Here is a 17,770-nt window from a genome sequence, read left to right on the forward strand (position 1 = left end):
TGAGTTACAGTTTAGTTCGTGCAAACGCCGTGGGGAATGCCGCAACACGCGCACACCACAATCTCTCAAACACTGATCGAATAGAGTTCGTTCACCATCGTTCGTCTTGCATCATGTTGAAAGATAACACTACACGACTTTCCAGGTTGCAGAAGTAATGATGCATAGCAGCAATGGACCGGAACCACCAAGCGCAGCCTGTTTCCTGGACCATCGCGATTGTCTCCGTATGACGAACGTTGATGTTTGGCCCGCTCGCTGTTGACAACCGGAGTGGCGTCATTGTCGTCGGCTGGCTGCAGCATTGCGCCCACATTCCCTACGACCTCTATACCGTCTTCATTAACGTCGCTAATGGCTTCAGTGATTTTTTATATCTGCTTTAATGACCTAACACGCTTTGGGAGCTTCGGGTCAATGTTTTGCAGCGTTTGGTCCGGCCAGAAACAGTCCGATTCCTCGTTGACTTTCGGGCGTGACCTTCCAAGCAGTATCCATGGCATTAAAGTACTATGATATGGTTAACATGTATGTCTCCTGTGAGATTCTAGCGGCTTTGGCATGGACAGTCCATTTTTGGCTGGAGGAATGAACTTGCACGGTCGGAACATTATTTATTCTTAACTTTCAGGACCACGAACATTTTTTTATTCCGAATTCGGAAATTATTCCGCAAAAAAATAACGCTGCATCGCGCCAACCGGCACACGGGCCTTACGGAATGATTTAAATAACCTCAAGAAAAGCCTTTTTTTATATCTTGGGCACCAGTGGGCACCGGATTTATTATTAACTAGATCTAGGGTTACGCGGGCGGGTGTGCCATTTTTCCTCTATACGTACGGGCGCGCGCTTGCGCACTCGTGCGTTCGCTCGCTCGCTTTTGCTCACTCACTCATGCGAGCGAGCGAGCGAACGCGCTCTGGATGGTTTAAGAGGAAATGGTCCGTCAGGGCATTTCGCACTCGTGGGTATTTGTTGAGGCGCTGAACACACTCTGCTGAGGCTGAACGCATGTCACCGTGTAGGGCCATTGACCCACGCACTGATTGACCCATGGGTCGTTCCCGGTCGTTCCAGGCTGTGGTGGAGGTGAAGACTGCTAAGGGTAACCCGTACGTGGCGCTGTACGACGACATCGGCAAGGTGCGTGGCGGGAGGGGCAGGACGTGAAACGGCCTCTTGTACAAATACACAGGTACACAAATGCACAATAAAGAGATAAATGTATATATATGGCATATAACCAACTGGCCTGAAACCGTTTAGGTGATCAGGGGGGCTAGGCGGTTATCTGTTGACACGCCATTCGCCTGTTTTTGGCACGTGCACTTGCGTCCGCATTTTCTTTGTTCCCTTCTTTCAGTACTTCATGCTCTGAGAGGTACTCCTGCCCTACCTGTTCTTTTCTTATTGTTTTGACATAGAAATTTCGGAGCAAAACATTTTTCGTTTTCATTTCCCCTAACTCGGTTTATTACTTCATGGGCTTTTGCTCCCTCCTTTTTCCCCCTACCACGACCCTCCCTGCCGCCCCTGGGCCGTGCAGCTGCTCAGCCTGCTGCGTGCCGTACGCGACCGCAGCGTCACCTTCCGACACGGCGCCTCCCCCCACCGCGTCACCACGCTGGACTTCGCCAAGCGCCTCAGACCCATCTATGTGCTAGGATGCGGCGGCGCTGCCATGGGGCTCAAAGGCTTGGGTGGTGGCGGCAATGGCTCCGCTGCGGCGGCCGCCGCCGCCGCCGGCGGCGGCCCGGCGGCGTCGGTTCTTCGCAGCGCCTGGTCCAAATTGTTGACGGTAGAGCTGGGTAGAGAGCTATCGGCGGCAGCGTCCGCACCCGCCTGGTCGTCAGTCAAGCTGGCGGCACTGAGCCGGGAGACTGTCGTACTGCAGCTGACGCCGGCCGCTTATGAGCCGCTGGCTAGGCGTGTGGCGGCGTACTTTGCGCGGCTGGCGCATTGTGAGGTATACTTGATGGATGGTGTGGCAGGTGACGGCGGCGGCACCGGCGGCAGCGCCGCTGCTGCCGCCACCGTGGCGAAGGAAGCGGTGCCTGTGGATGCTGGTTCCGGTGCCGCTAGCAAAGCCAACGGCGCTGCCATTTGGGGCGCATGAGTGGAAGCTCGGCGTGGAGATCTGTACGTCTTGTATTGCCAGAGTCTGTATGTACATCTATTCAGTAGCAGGACCTGGATGATATCCAACTGTAGGGCCAGAATTTGTACGTTATGTTGTACCATGTCGTGAAAATGTACGGTACCCTTGGGCGAAGTCGATCTGACTTCGATCTACTTTTATTCATTTCGTGTTCGAGGCGTGCAGGCTGAGGTTTGGAGGATGGAAATTGAGACGTCCGTGTGTTTATTACTATTGGTTCTGTGTGGCTGGGTGGCAAGGCAGAGTTGGCGGGATAGTAGTATAAGGGGTAGCAAGGGGAAGGGAAGGGGGCGCATTGCCCCTCCTCATTAAACCACGTGTCCTGTTGTTGATGCCGCTGTTGTTACCGTTGTAATCGCGGTTGCTGCTGGCCTTAATAATTGTCATACATATGCATGTACGTATGTGTGTGTGTGTATGTGTGTGTGTGTGTGTGTGTGTCATACATATGCATGTATGTGCATGCATGCATGCGCCCAGCAGCTGCTGCTAATCGTTTGTCTTTGCATAGGACCGTTGTTATCTTTCCCGTGGCTCTCTCCTGTCGCTATCGTAAAGTTTTAACATTTGATGGAGTGATTTGGATGCTGGGTCACAACCCTGGTCATGTCGTACGTTTGTACAATTGCGTAGTCGAACCTTCCTTATTGACCTTACGGATTTGCTCCCCATGAAGGGCGATCTGGAATGTGTATGTATGTATGTATGTGTGTACATAGATGTATGTACGTATGTATGGGTGTACGTATGGATATGTATGCATGTAACCCTGCAAGTATAGCCCAGCGATACTTCAGTGACTGTGTGTATGACAAAACGAAAAAAAACACTCCAATTAAGGACAAAGAATTTTCCCCCAAAGCACAAGAACGGGATGTACAAGTGATACGTGAATGGCAGGAATTGGCTGCCCGGGCTGGACTGAGTGGCGGCAAACCACAGGATCTCAGACATCACATAGTTTGGAGGCTTTAGATACTCCTCCACATCCACACCGCTCGGGCCTCATGTGAGCTAGGTGCATGCTGCCAGGCAGCGGTATGCGGCAGTATGTCAGACCTCCGGAGATGTGATGGCCAGCACTAAGCATTAGCAGCTGAACGGGTTGGGTTCTAGGCCTGCTGGTCACCTAACGAAGTCGCACCCGGGGAGTTCTTCCTACGGGCAGAAAGCTCAGAAAGAACTCAAAGAACACATGTTCAGGACAAGGGTAACCAAAACCCTGACGAGTCATCCCGGGCTGGGGAGGTCACCATTCTCCAAAAAGCCAAAAACAGAAAGAGTGCACAGAGCTCACACCACAAGACGCCAAACAATCTTCCGAAACCGCTTCCCACCCCGGCATCTCCCTCCCTGGGCTAGTCCAGGGGGGGTATAATGCAGAGGGATTGGGATTGGAGCTGATAGTGGAGTAAGGGGGAATGGAACGAACGGAAAAATCATTTGATGTGCCCGAGTGATTTACGAACATCTGGAGCCGGATGTGGATTTGGATTTCATGTGGGGCGCATGTCTTGCTGAGGTTAACATGCTTGAATCCCCGGCGTCAATTGCAAATATTTTCCTTCGAAGCATGAAAAGACTGGTTGTGCATGCTGTAAGGCGGGCGTGCTGTGTGAACCACGGATGGAGGGCAGGAGACCGGTTGACCAGAAGCCTGCACACAGACCTGCGGGGCCTCATATGGCTGTATGTCAGGTGTGTACATGTAAAGCATGTCAACGAATGTGCGTGCAGAGATGCAGCAGGACGCTGTGAGACCCTTCCAGCAAGCAGGGTTGCCAACGGCAAACCGTTAGCGCCTTCCGAGTCGCGATCGGGATCCTTGCCTCCTAGTTTCCTGGAAAGAACATTTCTCCGTGCTTTTACGTCCTGGAGGTTTGCCGTGCTCAAGCTGCACTTCTAGTAGGAAGAACCGCCTTGAAAACGTGGCTTGCATAGTTTTCCTTGCACCTTGAACGCCTATCCTCGGCGCAAGTATGCACCTAAAATAGAGCGACCGATAAGGCCTGCACCACCTAGGCAGGCGCTCGACTTGCTCACACATCAATCGCGTAGAGAAGAGGACGCTCATCAGGACTTAGAGCTTGTAGCAGCCCATAACCATCAACAAGAACTGCAAATCAGCTCCGGCGTTGTTGATGGGCTTCGCTCAGCTTCAGCACTGGGCGCGAGGTGAGGGCTAGCGTTCATCAGGGGTGGTGTACACCCATCTTCGCTGTTTATGTTCTCGCAACTACTATTAAAAGCAACAGAACTGCTGCTAACCGTCCCTCAAATCTCTGCGCCTTTGCCGAGCAGCCCAATACATGCATGACCGAGTTCGCATGAGCAGCGGCCGTCCTGCGGATCTCCTACTTCCGGATATCAATATCGTGCACATCAAACGATGCTCCCCAGTCCATCCAAAGCATCTTTGTCGGCAGGCTGAGGAGCTTGGTGTCGGTTTCAAATCCCGGGTTCGTACGGCAGGGGATTCTGCGCTGGGCACGTAGGCCTTTGAATCTGGGATGATGTTGACCGTGTACCCCCTCCAAAAATACGTTTCGTCTCTCAAGTCTGATGTTTTGTCTGGACCTATTCCTCGATCACCCTTCATCCCCCACATCCTTCCTCTTCCGATGCCGGATCGGGCACACGCAGGTTGTGGCTAGGACGGAGACGCCGCGGCCCGCTGCTCTGGAGCTGACCCGCGAGATGTCCGTACCGGAAGTGATGACGTGGCTCCAGGTACGCGCAGACCGACGACCTGCTTTCCGTACTAAACCGGCTTATAAATATAAACCTTAAACCCTAGGATGCTTCCCCGTGTGTGCGTTTTTATGAACTGAGCCGCGAAAAGTACAAGTTCAAGTGCGTGTGTGTATGTACGTATGTATGTGTAAAAGAGCGCGCGCATGTGTGTGTGTGCGTGTGTGTGTATGCCTATCTTTTGTATCAGAACGGTGGTAAGAAAGGCGAAGGCGAATCAAAGGTGAAGGCCGCTGAAGCCTGCGGTGTGTGCGAAATGTAACTTCAGTGTGTATACGATACTGTACGAACCGCACCGTAACTACGACAACCTCCGAAGAACTTTGGGGAAAAAATCTAATAATATGACCTTAGGGCATACCTCCCCACCACCTGTTATCTCATAACTCCGCAAGACCTAAACCCTGACCTCCTCCTCTCCCCCCCGCTTCACCCCTAACTACGTGTCTCACCTGCACCGTCCAGGAGGACATTGCGGAGCTAATCAGCGTCTTCGGAGAGCAGCTGGGTGGGTGGGTGGATGGGCGGGTGGGTGGATGGGCGGGTGGGTGGATGGGCGGGTGGGTGGATGGGCGGGTGGGTGGATGGGCGGGTGGGTGGATGGGCGGGTGGGTGGATGGGCGGGTGGGTGGATGGGCGGGTGGGTGGATGGGCGGGTGGGTGGATGGGCGGGTGGGTGAGCGGTGGAGGAGGTGGCCGGCAGCAGACCTGTGGGTGGATGGGTGGTGAGGGATGGAGAGGCGGCCCCCCCAGTTGCCGCAGCAGCTGGTGAACACACCCCACACATACACCTCCACCCTACACGCCTAATCAGGCTATCAAGTAGCAGGCGGTCGTGAGCCCAGTCACGGCAAGAACAAGGTGTCGTACGCACCGCCCCGCTCCAATCTACACGGCATACGACACGAGGAAATGAACTCGTCCCCATCAAATTTAGCCCGGAGGTTTCGTATCGAACCTTACGAGTCCCAAAAAACCCTCGGACCCCCCTCAACACACATACATACATACACACATACACACACGCATAGGGTACTCCCGAGTTTCAGCAAAGCTGGAGGTGCTGGGCAGTACACCCTGCCCCCGATTCCACGCGGACCACGTGGGTATACGACTGCTGGTGACGTACTACGGCCCTGGCACGGTGTATGTGGAGAACAGGTAGTTAACCCGGCAGGGCAGGAACGGGGGGGGAGGTGGGATGGAGTATGCGCTGAATGCGACATATCAGCTGCCCAACCAATGCAGGGCGTCCTTAGGGGCGTTTCCTTGGGGGGAAAGTTCTGGCATGGTAGGGCGAGGTAGGCATGGAGGATCCTGGGTAGATTATAAAATACTCCATATTTTTAATAGAGTATTTAACAAATTTAAGTCTTGTATACTATACGAACATTTTATGATGTACTTATCTGATGTCAATGAAGAGTCTCATGACAGTGAAGAAGTATGTACATGAATTCTTTTCATATAGGTATTTTACTATTATCAAAATATGTTATGAAACGCGAACTTAGGTCCCAGAGGTCCCCAGGCAGGGGAGGATAAGGTGTCAGCACTGAACAAGTGCCGGGAAGGGGGGGAGGGTGTTGATGAAGCTCGGGGGGGATGGCGGCGAAATAAGGTTCGCTGAGTCTCGTTCAACACCCTTAAACTTCGTTTCTCCCCATCACCCATCACCCTCACTCTCAATCTCAATCTCACACTCTCCATGCATAGGCACGTGCGCCGCCGCTGGCTATGGGGCGGCAGTCGAGGCGGTGGGGTCGCGGTGGAGGCTGCAGATGCGGCGGCTGCTCGCCAGACTGCCGCCGCCGACCTGCTCTTTCTCAAGGGCCATTCGGCAGGGGGTAACTACGGCATGGGTGCCGTACATCGGAGTCCAGATCTGTACGACACCGCAGGCCAGCACCTCCCTGCCCAAATCCCCGCCCCCTCGCCCCCCCAGCCCGATGATGGCATGACCACGTACACGTATCCGTACAGCAGCTGCTGGGGCCGGGGGCCCGCAAACAAAACACATGATGATGAAAGGCTCGGAAGACTGGGAAAGCACGGAATTTCCCAACCGTTGCGGCTGCTGCTGACTGTAGACGATGTGGTGGGGCATACAGGTAGCGGATGTGGGTGTGGGCAGGTGCACGAGGGACAGCCGGAGGGCCGGGGTAGGGGGCAGGAAGGTAGGTACGGCGAGGTAGGGCAGATGTTGTTGGCGAGCGGAGCAGCAGCAGCAGCAGCAGCACCGGAAGGTGGGAAAGGGGAGGAGGAGGAGGAGGAGGAAGAGGAGGCAGGGGCTCATCGGCCTGATGCATCGTGCTTGGTACAGCCACTGCCGCCATCGCCACAACAGCAGCAGCCGCAGCCGCTGGGGGGATGGTTCAGGGCGAGGAGGTGGTAGAGGAGGCACGGATTCGGCACTACGTGGGTCATTATTGGTGGTGATGATGGGGTGGAGGGGCAAAAGGAGGGAAAGGAGGATGGAGAGAATGCTTGCGTCATTCAGTTGGCCCGCCTATCCATGCGACAACTTAGCAGCACTTGTTTGCAAAGTAAACACGGATTCACACAAAGCAATCCCATGCAGAACCCCTCGCTCGATGATTGCCAGATTATAAACATTTAAAACACACACACACACACAAACACACACTTTACCGGTCAACAGATGTTCTTTCAAGGAAATGATAGCGAATGTGGAACGACTTACTCGCTAACATTTCCTTGAACACACTCGCTATCATTTCCCGAGACCTGCACACGGGCAAGGGTGGTATTGCATATGCATGCAACCGCCTTCAACAGCAGGGGTCGATTGCTCATGGGTCACACACTTGTTTAAATCCGATGCAGCCCTGTGCCCATTTTGGACGCTACATGAACATACGCATGAACAAACACTAACAACAACGGCACGCTGTTCTTGAACGGCCAAGGAGCGTCGCCTAGCAGTGTCAGCAGTCAAACCATTATCATTTAACCTATCAACTTAATGGCGCGTGTAAAAGTGTTTTGGCAGTACGGGCTTGAAACATGCAACATGCGGGAAACTGCCTGGCTCTCTGGGACGTGGTACGCGGCGGCCCCCAACAGCGCCACCGATGTATTGCTGCGCGCCGATGAAGCATGGGTTGGACTGAAGTGCCGCCGCCAGTGATTTTTTTTTCATTTAGGGGGGGTCTCAATTTATTCCGACCTAAGTAACAAAGTTGCTAGCGTCGCCGTAATGTATTCCTTAAGAGTGGGGCGCTGGGGGGGGCTACGCCCCCCCCAGACCCCCCCGATAAGTTACAACTCCCCTCATAGACCAAGAGGCACGCACTGCGTTGGCGCGTTTTGTCTGCCATCTGTGGGGGTTCTCTTTCTGCTTGTCCCGCCATGCACCGTCGCTCATGCCCTTGCGGATGCGCTGTGTCTGAGCCCGCTTGGCAGGGTTAGGCGCCTCGCCGCATTCGTTGTTGTCGAGCTGATTGGGTGACAGCTTGCGCTTATGCTGATCACAACCGCCATGGAAGGCAGGGGTAATGGCGCCCGTGTCATCGGTCGCCGCTGGCAGCAACACCATTGCCGATGCATTACCGACAACAGCACCGCCGTCCCAAACGCCTCTATCAGGAAATATTTCAGGCTTATCTTGCTGTTTTGGTGTTTGTTCGGCGTTCAAGTCGTTGCCTTTTGCGTGTTTGGCTATGTAAGGACCGGTCATACATTCTGCTATGCCGCGTTGACTCACGGGCTTGACCTTCTTACGGCCTCTCATATCTATTCTATGATCGATAATACTAAGTTCTGCACACTACGGAGCAATCTGGCAGCAATGGACGTTTTTGGCTGGAGGAATGAAAATGTACGGATCGGCCTCAATTTGTTCCTTATTTCCAAAGGCCAAAATGGCCTCTTTATTCCTTAAAAGGAATATATTACTTAAAAAAAAACACTGGCCGCCGCCGCCACCAACGCCACCCAGTGCACCGAACCTTCCTTCACCTTTACCGCCACAACTACCGCAACCGCCACAACTGCCGCAACCGCCGCAACTGCCAGGCAAGCGGGGGAGGACCGGCTATTAACAGTGTCCATGGGAGGCCCCCAAAGGCGTTTTTTGGCAAGGCCCCGCACTTGTGCGGAACTTTCAACACCTGTAATTTGTATAAATCACTGCATATTACCACATGTTCGGTCGGTCCACAAGAGTCGCTAACTTGTAGCTAGGCACGTATGCTAGCATGTGATACAACAGCATGCGGCAATATTAATGCCACATGCAGGCGAGCACACGTGCCTAGCTACAAGTTAATGCCACATTTAATAACGACGCATTCGAATGATACTTAGCATGTATCGGTAAGGGACGACTGTGTGCTCTCTCGTATAACACCGCCGCCAGTCCCGCTGCCTGCATGCCCTGCATAAGCGCGTACCCTTTTCATCCCCACCCCACCCCATCCCCAATACCCATTCACACATCTCCTACATCGGTCCGTTCCAGCCAATGCATCGATGTGGTGCGATGGTTGGTACGACGGGTGGATGTCATGCTGTGGTGTGCATGCGCATGGCTGGTGGCGGCGTGCATGTGAGGATGTGATGTGCGAGCGAGCGCATCGACCACCCTCGGCTTCCGCAGGGCGGCTTCCTGGCTGAAACAGGCTGACACACACAGGCTGTGTGTGGGGTGGGGGTGGGGGGTGGGGTGGGGTGGGGGGTGGGTGGGTGGGTGGGGGTGGGTGGGTGGGGGTGGGTGGGTGGGGGGTACAGGCTGTGTCTGCTGCGCTGAGTCCAGCGCGCTGCTTCCGCCACCTATACCTCCCATTGCTTGCTTATTCCTGATTTTCGTCAAACGTTGATGCGGATGAACAATTTGGTTAAGAGGGAATGAAGCTGTCCGTCGTTTAAAAAATGTTCCCGCCAACAGGGGTTCGATACCAGCGGTATCACACTCGATAAGAATTATGTTAAATGCTGATATGCGTGACGAAGCCTTAATGATCAATAACCTGCTGACGAGGAAGGAGCAGCAGTGGGTACTCTGGCATTTCGCGAGGTGCATGTCGTAAATGTTCATTGTATTGCGTTTCTCGCATGTTGTCGGAATACCAAACAAACTACTGAAGGTTCTACCCTGCAGATACACAGCCCACGTCTTAACACACTTCTAGGAAAAAACATTTGCGGCTGCTAGTCGCAGACTCGAATTCGGGTCGAAGCACGCAGATGGGTTTGGGAGTGCAGCTTGGATAGCGCGGATTCTCCGCAAGGTCCAAATCCGCCCCCGGACTGCCGGTTTGTGATCATCATATACCATAGTTATTAATACATAGCCTGAGATGTGCTTAAGAATATTAGGACGCGCCGAAAATGGGTGGCACTAGGATGGGCCGACTTTGGCTGATGAGCAAGGAGCGGGCTGCTAAGCTGACCGTCGCCTGTAAGAATGGCATAAGTTGTTGTTACCAGAGAGGGCCGTACAGCTATGGTCGTACAATTGGGAAATGGTTGAGATTCAAAAAGCCTTCAATGCAGAAGAGCACCAGCACAGACCTTTTCAACAATCACAACCACCAAGGTTGCACCGCACCGGCATTATAGCCCCTGTTCGCAGGTCCTCACGGCCTGCTAGGAATTTAGGCACAGGCAGACCGCCGAGAGGCAGGGCCGAGACAAATCCCTTCCGGAGCGTAATAGCCGTCGTACAGTACGAGACACACTTAAACAATAAAGCGCACTGCCATCGTTTTTCGCATCCGGCATCCTGTTGCCTTGAGGAATAACTAAGTTAGCACGGTTAACCCTAGGAACAGCATCGCTGCGGTCGTGTTCCTCCCGGATTGGAATCACATGGAAGCGGATTCTGAGCGGACAGCACAAGACAGCTGTAAGGGCAAGCTGCTGAGCTCTGCTGCCCTCCAACCAGAGATAAAGAGAGAGAGAGAGAGAGAGAGAGAGAGAGAGAGAGAGAGAGAGAGAGAGAGAGAGAGAGAGAGGGACGGTAGCAAACAGCACTGCACATGGACGGTGTGCTAATCAGCAGCTTTGATTATTCGGGTAGAGCCCCCAATGCATATACGTACATATCTGGAAAGGCTGCTTCGTGCGTAGGTGGGCGCAAACGATCTGTTCAGCGCACGTTTGACTAAGGTGAGGCCATCGCTTTGATTTGGAGCCGCTATCCATCGAACAGTCAAATGTAGTGAAGTAATCAAATATTTTAATCAGGTAGATTAATATGCTGTCGGACTGCGAATGCGGGGCACCGGATGCTAATTCCGTTGAGACCGACAGTTACTAATGAAATCCTCTTTAAAATCCTAACAAGCAAAGATAAATAAGCTGCATTTTATGTCATACACGTACGCCCTGCAATGTCTGACAACTTGCCACGGCCGGCGTCTGAGTAGTGCCTGTCGTACTGTCCCGTTTCCTGCCTTAGGTTACCCACTTAGTTTTTTCTCAACAGCTGTTATACCGTCCTTGTATTGTATTTTCCCAATGTATCCTATTTCGATTCAATAAATTATCTACCACTTCGGCTTGCAGGTTGAAGCGTCTGACTGTACTTTCACGTTGATCCCTTTGCACAAAACATAAAGCCTGTTATAAGGTTATATTGGGGTACCTTATCACCTATACCTAGCACCGACAGTAAAATTGGCCTTCTGAAGTGTCTGACAAATACATTCCCAGCTCAATATGCGCCTCCTATCCTGCTTGTTTTGCTCTGGAGCGCAGCGAAGGAGATCAGGAGAGGATTCTTTGTACCGTGAACAAAATGTTCGCCCAGTGCAGATGTCGGCAGGAGAGGCGACGACTGGGGCTCGTGGCATGCTGCCTCCACCCCCGGAAGCAGCAGAAACAGGAATGCACAACCTGGACAATACTTCATGTGTTACAAATGCCCACAATCTTCCGGGCAATCCCGATAAACCAGCTGACGCCTTTGGGGGAAGCCCTTCTTCCGCGCCTCCCACAGCGACATTAGCCTCGCAGCTCGTAAATGGCCTGACGTTCAGCACACGAGTTCTCGGAATCGGGTCATACGGAATCGTAGTACAAGGTAAATCCTAGACCTCTCACTCCTCTCCCTGCTGCTAGGACCGCACAAACCCGTCGCCGGGAGGCCTAGCTTCCCTTCAGGCGAACACTTCAAGTCATCGGGTTTTCCAACTTTCCATTATCGTCCTTGTCGGCGACTCTGTTTTGACCAGCCCTTCCCACCTGCAGGCCCAAGCACACCGTCACACACCCTCCTTTCAACAACCTTCTTGATGCCCCGCAATGCAGCTGATCGACCAACTGACAACGGCAAAATCCTTCCTCCCACCACCGCAGGATCGTTCGACGGCCTCGACGTGGCCGTGAAGTTCATGGTCTCGAGCCGCCGTACAGGCCGCGCTGCCGTACATGAGATGACCCTTGGCGCCATGCCCGCCCTCAGCCACCCCCATATTTGCAAGGTACATCTATCCGCTTTTCCCCCTCTCCTCCTCCTTTCCCCCTCTTCCTCCCCCCGTCGTCTCCGCGTTACCTAACCGTACTTTCCCTACACACTGCGCCGTACTGCCGTACAGTCGTACGACACACGCAGTGCTGTAATGACCGACGCGCTGTTTGATGAGCTGGAATCGCATCGCAAGTGGCAGCAGCGGCGGCTGCAGCGGCAACGCCAGATGCTACAACAGCAGCAGCCATGCGTGACGCTGACGACGGCGGCGCCACCAGGCACCGACGGCGACGGCGCCGCCGCCGCAGCCGCCGTAGACAGTACCCTGCTGCAGTCGGAAGAGGACGTGATCCGGCGGCAGACACAACAGCCGTCCCTCTCGCGGGTGCCGCTTAATCCGGACGGCGAGCGTGTACTGCAGTTTTACAAATACCGGGACGGTGAGCCTGCGACGGTCATTGCGCATGGGGGAACAACTGGGGTTGAGAGGGGTTAGCGCTACACGGGCTACACGGGTGTGTTTTGCCGTACATGCCATGTACGCGTGTGGACCAAACACCAGCTGAAGACCAACGTTCCGCGCACCCACTCTTGAACCTCTTGCAACCCCTGCAGGTGTGTACGACAATCCCGTACATCCCCCCGATCGATTGCGTCCCCTGGAGTCCAACGCGCCCCTTGCCGTACTGCACGAGATTCTGTTTCGGCTAGGTGCAACTGTGGGTCATTCCGTAACGCTCATCATTATGGAGCTCTGCGGGAAAGGCACCCTTTCCCGGGCCATCCATCGCGGTATCTTCGCGCCTTGTGAGCTTTGGAACGCACGCGTGGCGCAACGCGCACTAATCCGTACGGCAGCAGAAATTGCACGTGCACTGCTGCACCTTCACAAGTCGGGTGTCGTACACGGTGACATGAAGGTAGGGGCGTGGAGGTTTGTCGGGGGAAGGTGTGCGGAAGGGCATCGAAGGTGCGCGTCACTATGTTTGTCGTACCGTGGATGCAAAACCTGTACACCACTGCAGAGGACAATGTAATCACACAGTACAGTGCCCTTTGCGGTGGTGTGTGTGTGTGTGGAGGGGGGTTTAGTTGAAATCCGACCGCCAACTGCCAACTGAAGCCCTGGGAATTGTCATTGAGACCGTTCTTTTGCTACAGACGTCGCCGGCATGTACATGTGTATGTATGTGTGTACGTGTGTAAGTATGCGTGTCTGTATGTCTGCGAGTGCCCATACTTTCCTCGGTGTGTGAATGGACTTATGCGCACGTGTCGGTATGTCCGTACAACCCGGTCCTTTCCCCTAGCTCTCTCACACCATACCCCGCCAACCCCCGGCCGCCCCGCCCTCCGTACGGCACACTCAAACCCGCAGCCGGGCAATGTACTGCTCAAGTCATCCAGGGGAGACCGCCGAGGCTTCATTGCGAAGGTGTGCATGTATGCATGTATGTATGTGTGTATGTATGTATGTATGTATGACTTAGATTACACTGTGGCCGCGAGAGCCGGGGGCCGAAGCTCAAACACAGCGCAAGGGTCGGGAGCACACAGCACAAGTCGGTTAGTCTTGTGTGCTCCCGACCCCGACTCAGACTGCCAACACTCTACGAAGCCACTCCGCAGTCCCTCCATCCGGGGATGGCGCTGCAGTGAAAACACCACAAAGGGCTTTCAGGCCCCGCTAGAGCGAGTAGTATGTATGTATGTAATGGCTGGGTTTCCGTGCCATGAGGTGGCTTTCGTTTCGTTCTGGATCTCCACATACAACACGTGCACATACACATACACGCCCCCACGCCCCCACGTCCCCACGTCCAACCCTCGTCTTGCAGATCGGCGACTTTGGTTTGAGCCATCTGCTGCCAGCTGGGGAGAAATCCTTGGATACGGACACGTGGGGTACCCCGTCGTACATGGCTCCGGAGGCACTGCTGGGGCACGCCAGTACGGCATCAGACGGTACGACACTTATTCGGAACTTGACGGACTAGTGTCCCAGAGGTTTGGGTGGCATGGATGCACATCGACAGGAATGCACATATTGGCATACATACATACATACATGCGGCGGCCAGCGGCTCGCCCCGGCCGCTTTCTCCAACGGCAACCCCCCTCCAGCGCATCTTGTACTTGGCGGCCATCATAAAGACTGCTGGTTGCTTCCCGTCCGAGCGGAAATCATGTGGGGTAGTGCAGCCAGCTTGTCCCGGTTCCATGACGGCATGGGCGGGTCACGGAGCGAGGGAGAAAGGACTGGCTCCTCCGTCGAGACTGCTGGGGTTTCCAGTTCGCCACACTACCTTGCTCATATCGCGGCTATAGACCCAGCGGGTAATCCATTTCACACATCGAAATAACGTAAGCCCTGCAAATGCGAAACCGCTTCGACGCGCGACCACCTGCAAGTTTCTCTCTCAACGCCAGAAGGGCTTCCCGGCGCAGGACACTGCCTGGGTGATAGATTTGGCGGTTGTCAGAATGCTGTGTCCTAATTAGGTGCGGCACGGAGTACGGGACGGTGGAAGCCATGCACCGTTCATGGTCGTGTGATGGTTGTCAGTGTTAGGCCAAAACCTAGGACAACAGAGGTGTATGTAGTGTCCTAATCAAGCCTCAATAATATCATCCTGGAACCTAAAGCCGCCATTAAATAACTATAACAATTACAACTGCAGCAATAATAATAATAATAATAATAATAATAATAATAATAATAATAATAATAATAATAATAATAATAATAATAATAATAATAATAATAATAATAATAATAATAATAATAATAATAATAATAATAATAATAATAATAATAATAAGAAGAAGAAGAAGAAGAAGAAGAAGAAGAAGAAGGAGAGCGCAATAATTATCGCAATTGCAACCGCCACAACCATCCCACAGTTTGGAGCTTTGGCGTCATGTTGTCGGAAGCGCTGACGAAGCAACTGCCGTACGGCGGGTCTATCGAGCCAGGTACGTCATTGATGGGGGCGAACAGACCAAATGGAAGTGGCAAAGTTGTGGCTGGGGTTCCGTTATGCCCCAGGCGCAGGGGTTGCTGGCGGGGTGGGAACCGGTAATTTGTTTTTCGCTGAGCTACCGCCAAGTAGGAGAGTTCGAAACTGAGGAGAGTCCTAAAACCCGTAAAACTCAACAGCGCGCGATCAACAAGGTGCATGGCCGAGAGCTGTTTCGGGTGGCCATAACTAGGAGTTATTGCGTTTGGAGTTTATGAGTTCTCAAGTTTGTTTGGAAAGAGCTGATTGAGCGTCGAAACGTCTCCGTCAACCTTAACTCTCTTTTCCCTCGGGCTCGCGGTCCCTTCCATACCACATATTCGCCTCCTGCTGTCTGTAACCCATGGGTCATACGTGCAGCCCGACTGGTGGTTGGGATCCTCGACGGCTCCCTGGAGCTGGCTTGGCCCGCCGTACGCATCGACGGCCTTGATATGTACGACGTCTCCAACGGCAGCGGCGGTCCCTCTACCGTGCCTGCGGGTGCGGCAGCTCGACTTGCACGACAGTACGGACTGGTTTTCCCCGCCACAACCTTACGGAACGCCATCGCGACCGGTGGCGGAACCGCCGCCAGCAGCATCATGGGCACGTCTGGCTCGACAGAGTGCGGGAACACCAGCGGTATGACACCCTTCATTGCCACCGTCACCTCCGTCGCCACCACGACGATGCTGGGGATCATGACGGGAACCGACGAGATGGCCCATGTAGCCGGTGCCGCCTCCGCTGCCAGCGCCAGCAACGGCAGCGCCTCCGCTGCGACTGCCGAGGAGGAGGCCGATCGTATCTTGGCCTGTCTCGTACACCTCGGCCGCCGCTGCACGAGCCGGGACCCCGTAGACAGGCCGTGCTTCTCCGAAATCTTGGGGGAACTGATCGACATGGAAATCGTCCTCAAGACCTCTAGACCGATGCGGAGTGGCGGCGGCGGCAGCGGCAGCGGCGGCGGCGGCAGCAGTAGCAAAAGCGACGCGCGAGAGGTCGTCGCTCAGAAGGCGGGCGCGCGCGCCCGATCCCGTTTGGCGTTAGGGGCACCCACGGCGGCGGCGACGCTGGCGGCTGCGGAACCGCCGGCAGACGTTCCCGGCGGCGGCTACAGCCGAGCAGTTCGCGGCGGCGACGACGACGGGTCAGTGGTTAACGGCGATGACGGCAGCAGCGGCGGCCCCAAAGCCTCACGTCAGCTGGCGGCGGGGCCGGCGGAGGTGGCGGCAGCTGCGGCAGCAGTACCAGGACCGCCGTCACCGCGGGACAGGATGGAGAGTTTCCTCGAGCTGGTGAGCCAGCAGGTGGCGTCCACGGCAGCGCAACAGACGACAGCTGCCGAGCTAGAGGCTGAGGCTGTCGGACAGGCTATGTATGACCCGTTGCCGCCGCCGCCGCCGCCACTGCCGCCGGTGGTGGCGCTGGCCGCGCCAGTGTCGTCGATGACCCAGGAGGAACAAGCTCAAGACGATGTGGGGCAGGTCGTGCCTATGACTTTAATTCGACTGCCTGGAAGAGAGCTGTCCCTGGCGCTGGACGGATCGCCGTCGCCGGATGCGGCGGCTGTAGCGTCGCGTCCGTCATCGACTGAAGCAGCGGTCGAGCCGCCGCTGCAGCTGCTACTTGATCCGCTGCCGGCACCGCCTCTGGGCAGCGGCAACATCTGGATGGCGGGCCGCGCCGTGGGGCCTATGTTTGTGGGGAACTATGTTGGCGTGGTTTCGGGGCCGGGTCCCGGCACACCGGAGGTTTCGGAGCACTGCTGCGTGGTGTCTAAAATTTCCCTGGAGCTTCTGCCATAATTGGCGGCTCACGGCTATGATGTGATGTAACTTATATTTTGGGAATCTACTTTTCAAGGGGGAGGAGGAGGATGAAATAGAGGAGGGGGAGGAGGAGGAAGTGGAGGAGCTGATGCCCTCCCAGGTGTGTAGCTTTCTGCATGCATGTATGTATGTATGTATGTATGTATGTATGTATGTATGTATGTATGTATGTATGTATGTATGTATGTATGTATGTATGTATGTATGTATGTATGTATGTATGTATGTATGTATGTATGTATGTATGTATGTATGTATGTATGTATGTATGTATGTATGTATGTATGTATGTATGTATGTATGTATGTATGTATGTATGTATGTATGTATGTACGTTGATTACACTGTGGGCTGAAAAGCCGGGGGCCCAGGGCCGAAGCACAGCGCGGGGGGCGGGTGCATACGGCTGGTTAGTCTCATGCACTCCGCCCCCGGGTCAGGCCGCACGGGAAACGACGGCCGGCACGCAACAGCGCTTGTTTGGCGCTCCAACTAGACGGGATCTATGCCCGTTGGTCTCCTAACATAAACGAAGTCGCAACTGGGGGGCTCTTCCTGCCGACCGAACGAACCGAGCATCTCAGAGAGA

At 54.4% G+C, this 17,770-nt stretch overlaps 3 protein-coding genes across 3 annotated transcripts in view; all 3 read left to right on the forward strand.

Annotated features, from left to right (window-relative positions):
* The window catches only part of VOLCADRAFT_95267 (uncharacterized protein), a gene marked incomplete at both ends in the record, with an annotated part of 4,949 nt that extends 2,830 nt beyond the window's left edge, over positions 1-2,119 (forward strand). The window contains 2 exons of the mRNA XM_002954342.1: positions 1,081-1,146; positions 1,550-2,119. Of these exons, the coding sequence (XP_002954388.1) occupies positions 1,081-1,146; positions 1,550-2,119 (636 nt within the window). The remainder of the gene's footprint in view (positions 1-1,080; positions 1,147-1,549) is intronic.
* A 2,351-nt stretch (positions 2,120-4,470) lies between these two features.
* Positions 4,471-7,351, forward strand: VOLCADRAFT_95268 (uncharacterized protein; the record flags this gene model as incomplete). The annotated part of the gene is made up of 9 exons (XM_002954343.1): positions 4,471-4,620; positions 4,805-4,891; positions 5,378-5,456; positions 5,727-5,747; positions 5,944-6,073; positions 6,161-6,213; positions 6,629-6,669; positions 6,858-7,089; positions 7,260-7,351. 9 exons carry the CDS (start codon positions 4,471-4,473, stop codon positions 7,349-7,351), a joined length of 885 nt encoding a protein of 294 aa, XP_002954389.1.
* A 4,245-nt stretch (positions 7,352-11,596) lies between these two features.
* VOLCADRAFT_95270 (uncharacterized protein) lies at positions 11,597-17,157 on the forward strand (the record flags this gene model as incomplete). Its single annotated transcript, XM_002954344.1, has 8 exons — positions 11,597-11,960; positions 12,128-12,360; positions 12,475-12,787; positions 12,963-13,267; positions 13,726-13,782; positions 14,186-14,312; positions 15,252-15,323; positions 15,728-17,157. The coding sequence occupies 8 exons, from the start codon at positions 11,597-11,599 to the stop codon at positions 17,155-17,157; spliced, it is 2,901 nt and encodes a 966-aa protein (XP_002954390.1).
* Between the last annotated feature and the right edge of the window lie 613 nt (positions 17,158-17,770).

The sequence above is a fragment of the Volvox carteri genome (assembly GCF_000143455.1).
Source record: "Volvox carteri f. nagariensis unplaced genomic scaffold VOLCAscaffold_42, whole genome shotgun sequence".
NCBI lineage: Eukaryota > Viridiplantae > Chlorophyta > Chlorophyceae > Chlamydomonadales > Volvocaceae > Volvox > Volvox carteri.